At 40.5% G+C, this 2,936-nt stretch overlaps 1 protein-coding gene across 1 annotated transcript; it reads right to left on the bottom strand.

The window, feature by feature from the left end:
• Positions 1-440: 440 nt before the first annotated feature.
• On the bottom strand, positions 441-2,687 carry LOC128705544 (G-protein coupled receptor Mth2-like). Its single transcript, XM_070085040.1, has one exon. The coding sequence runs from the start codon at positions 2,685-2,687 to the stop codon at positions 621-623; it is 2,067 nt and encodes a 688-aa protein (XP_069941141.1). The 3' UTR covers positions 441-620.
• Between the last annotated feature and the right edge of the window lie 249 nt (positions 2,688-2,936).

The raw sequence follows: 2,936 nt of genomic DNA, 5'->3' as shown, positions 1-2,936 counted from the left end.
TGATAACTACATATATACTACTATTTAACAATAATTATAATTAAAATTTTTTAAAGGGGTAAGCCAGTGGAAGGCCTCTGTCAGATGACCGAAAGCTCCAGCTGCAGGTCATCATATGATTAAGACCCGCGTCAGGAAACACTTGTCCTGTTTTCTGTCAAACCTTACTTAATTTAACCTACAAATGCAAATTCTTTCTCTAAGCGTAATGAAGTACAGATGTTGATTTTTAAATATAATTAGTTATGTTGAACTCAGGTAATCGCATGATGAAGTTACTTAATACTGATAGCTTCGAAGGTGAACATAATTAACTGCAACATCACAATTAACACAGACAGTTTGCAGCTACATCTAGGTGGCATGCTGCTGCCGATAGTAGTGAAACTAAGACACATTTGCAGAACAAGCTTTAGCCGGGGCGAAGTACCGATCAGCTTAGACCAAGATTTAAACACAGAGTAAAACTATCTCAATAAAAAGCTGGTTGTACATAGAACTTCCAGCTACAGAAGCCATATATCACGGCCTAATGAACTTTTTTTCTTCTTTGGTTTTCTTAATTAATAGTCTTTTTTTTCCATCATCTGTTAAATCATTTAGAAATGGTTTTCAGTATTTTAAACGTCACTTTCGTTCTTGTTGTCCGAGAGGTGCGGCTCCTTGGGGTCAGCAGACACCGCAGAGTACTTGTGCCTTCCATCCTGGCGGAGACTAGAAGACCAGCGGTACCTATAGCCACCACCTGGAGGTTGTGTTCCAGCACCTGAAGATGTCCCTTGTGTTGTGGACTTGGTCGATGAAATACTCGAACTTTTCATCATAAAAGTTTCTTTGCTAGATATTTTCTGACGAATTTCGTTCCACAGTTTTTGCTTACAGTCGAAAGCAATGAAGATAAATGTTCCTTGAAGTCCATTAAAGATAATAAATAGATAATCAAAGACTACATGTCTGGTATGAATAGATATGAAAGAAAATCCCCAGGTCAAGCCCATCATAAGGGCTAGTTTGCAGTACAGTACCAGCCGCACTCGTTGTTTCTTGTGGGCTTGGATTCGCCTCTGAATTCTTTCTTTTATACGTTCAGCGCATCTTGGTGAGTCATTTTCTCCAATACTGTTATCATTTGCAATGGGTTTCTTCTTATCGCTTCGCTGCTGCCCGCTGTTCTTGCGTACAGTCGACGAGGCAAATTCTCCCGACTTCATCTGCATGTATATATTGTACACAGACACTGCGTATAACATAATGTTAATGAAGAACACAAGCCCGGCCGGGAACGTGAAAAATGCCGCTAGGCCCCATATGTTGTTGAACCAGCATATGTTTGTTCCAAACTGAGGTGATAATAGGAAGTCATGTGAGATGAATTGATCTACGAAGAAAGCCGTCAGAGACCCAACTAGCGGCACTGACCATGCATATATCGAATACTGGATGAATGTTGCGCAAGACTTCAACTTGTATGTTCTTGAGAGAAAAGTTCTGCAGATGTCGATGCTCATGACGTTCATCCATAGAAATGATGCACTTAAGAAATAATAAATGAGAACACCAATAAAGATGCAAGCGGTGTAGTTATCCTTCACGTAAAAAAAATTCATAAATATAAATTCAGCTATTAAAAGAGAAAAAGTCATGGAAGCGAGATTCATACTGGGAATGTTGCGCCTATTGGGGAGGGCCACGAAAATGGTCAGGTGCAAGAACATGCATACTAGTGAGATGGAGATAAGTGCAGCTGACAGCTTGTTCATAAAGGGTGTCCAGTGCCTATCTGACCTACATACTCTTATCCATGAGTTATTGAACTCATACTCTCCTAAATCATATATCTGTTCAGTGTGGTTGAGGTAGATACTCTGGTTAGGGAACATTACGCTGTAGTCACGATTGAAATCTATTGTGTAGCAGGATATGTTGAGGTAGGAGCGACCTTCAACTGCCATCCTGTCGTTCCTTAAACATTTGCCATCGACCAAAGTAAAGAGGAAGCCACAAGAGGCGTCTTCACAGCTGTGGTGCAAAATATTCCACACCTGGTTGTCCTCACATTCACCATCAATGATAAAGAGATCAGTCAGAGATGGAGCAGAAGATCCCAAAGGAATTGAGTCCTTGAAAAGACACTCGATTTCACTTTCCAAGTGTCCATTACACACAGCACAATCCCAGTTCTTGTACACAGTAGCAGACACTTTCACGTAATAATTGTATGAAGAACATCGCTGCTGAACTTCCTTCACAGGCCAGTTCGTCATGCAGGTATCGATCACGTGCTCAATGCACCAACGATCCATAGTTGAAGGATAAGGAACATTTAACCAACATGACATAGAATGAAGAGTATTTGAGAATACAGGTGCAAACCTGCGTTCCACACCAGCCTCACCCTCATCGATGATTTTATCTGGCAAGGTCCACTTGAGCTGCCCGGGATGGTAGGTCATGTTTTCCAACTGAGTTGTAGAAGTCAGGTTCATTGAACAGCTGAGGCTAAAATTATATCTCTGAACAGAGAAGTCGCGATGACATTTTGCACAGAAGATATTTCTATAAGCGATCCCCGAAGAACTGGAGAAGACAGGAATGTCCATAAGATAGGAGGGAGGGGCAGTGTGGTTACACTTGGCTGCCAGATTGTTCTCTGTCCCCTCTGGACACCGAGTCACCATGTACATCATCTGTTGACCAGAACACACATTATTCACTAGACTTGCAAGGTTATGAATAAAAGAAAATAATATGCAGTTACTAATACTGTGCAGAATGTCTCTGCGAAGCAAGTAATGTGCATAAAGTATATAATTTAATCAAGCATAAGTTATAAAAAGGTTGAAAAATTAATAATATAATGTCTTTATTTCTCCATGTACATGTACAAGGTATACAGTCCTAGTCGACATCATTGACAAACTACTATATAGCCCCTT

Source organism: Cherax quadricarinatus, chromosome 14 (genome assembly GCF_038502225.1).
Source record: "Cherax quadricarinatus isolate ZL_2023a chromosome 14, ASM3850222v1, whole genome shotgun sequence".
Taxonomy (NCBI): Eukaryota; Metazoa; Arthropoda; class Malacostraca; order Decapoda; family Parastacidae; genus Cherax; species Cherax quadricarinatus.
Note: the sequence above shows the minus strand (reverse complement) of the source record. Positions and strands in the feature narration are given on the sequence as shown.

Bases quoted from the DNA above. Each gene is read 5' to 3' on its own strand.
- LOC128705544 (XM_070085040.1), bottom strand. From the start codon at position 2,687: ATGATGTACATGGTGACTCGGTGTCCAGAGGGGACAGAGAACAATCTG.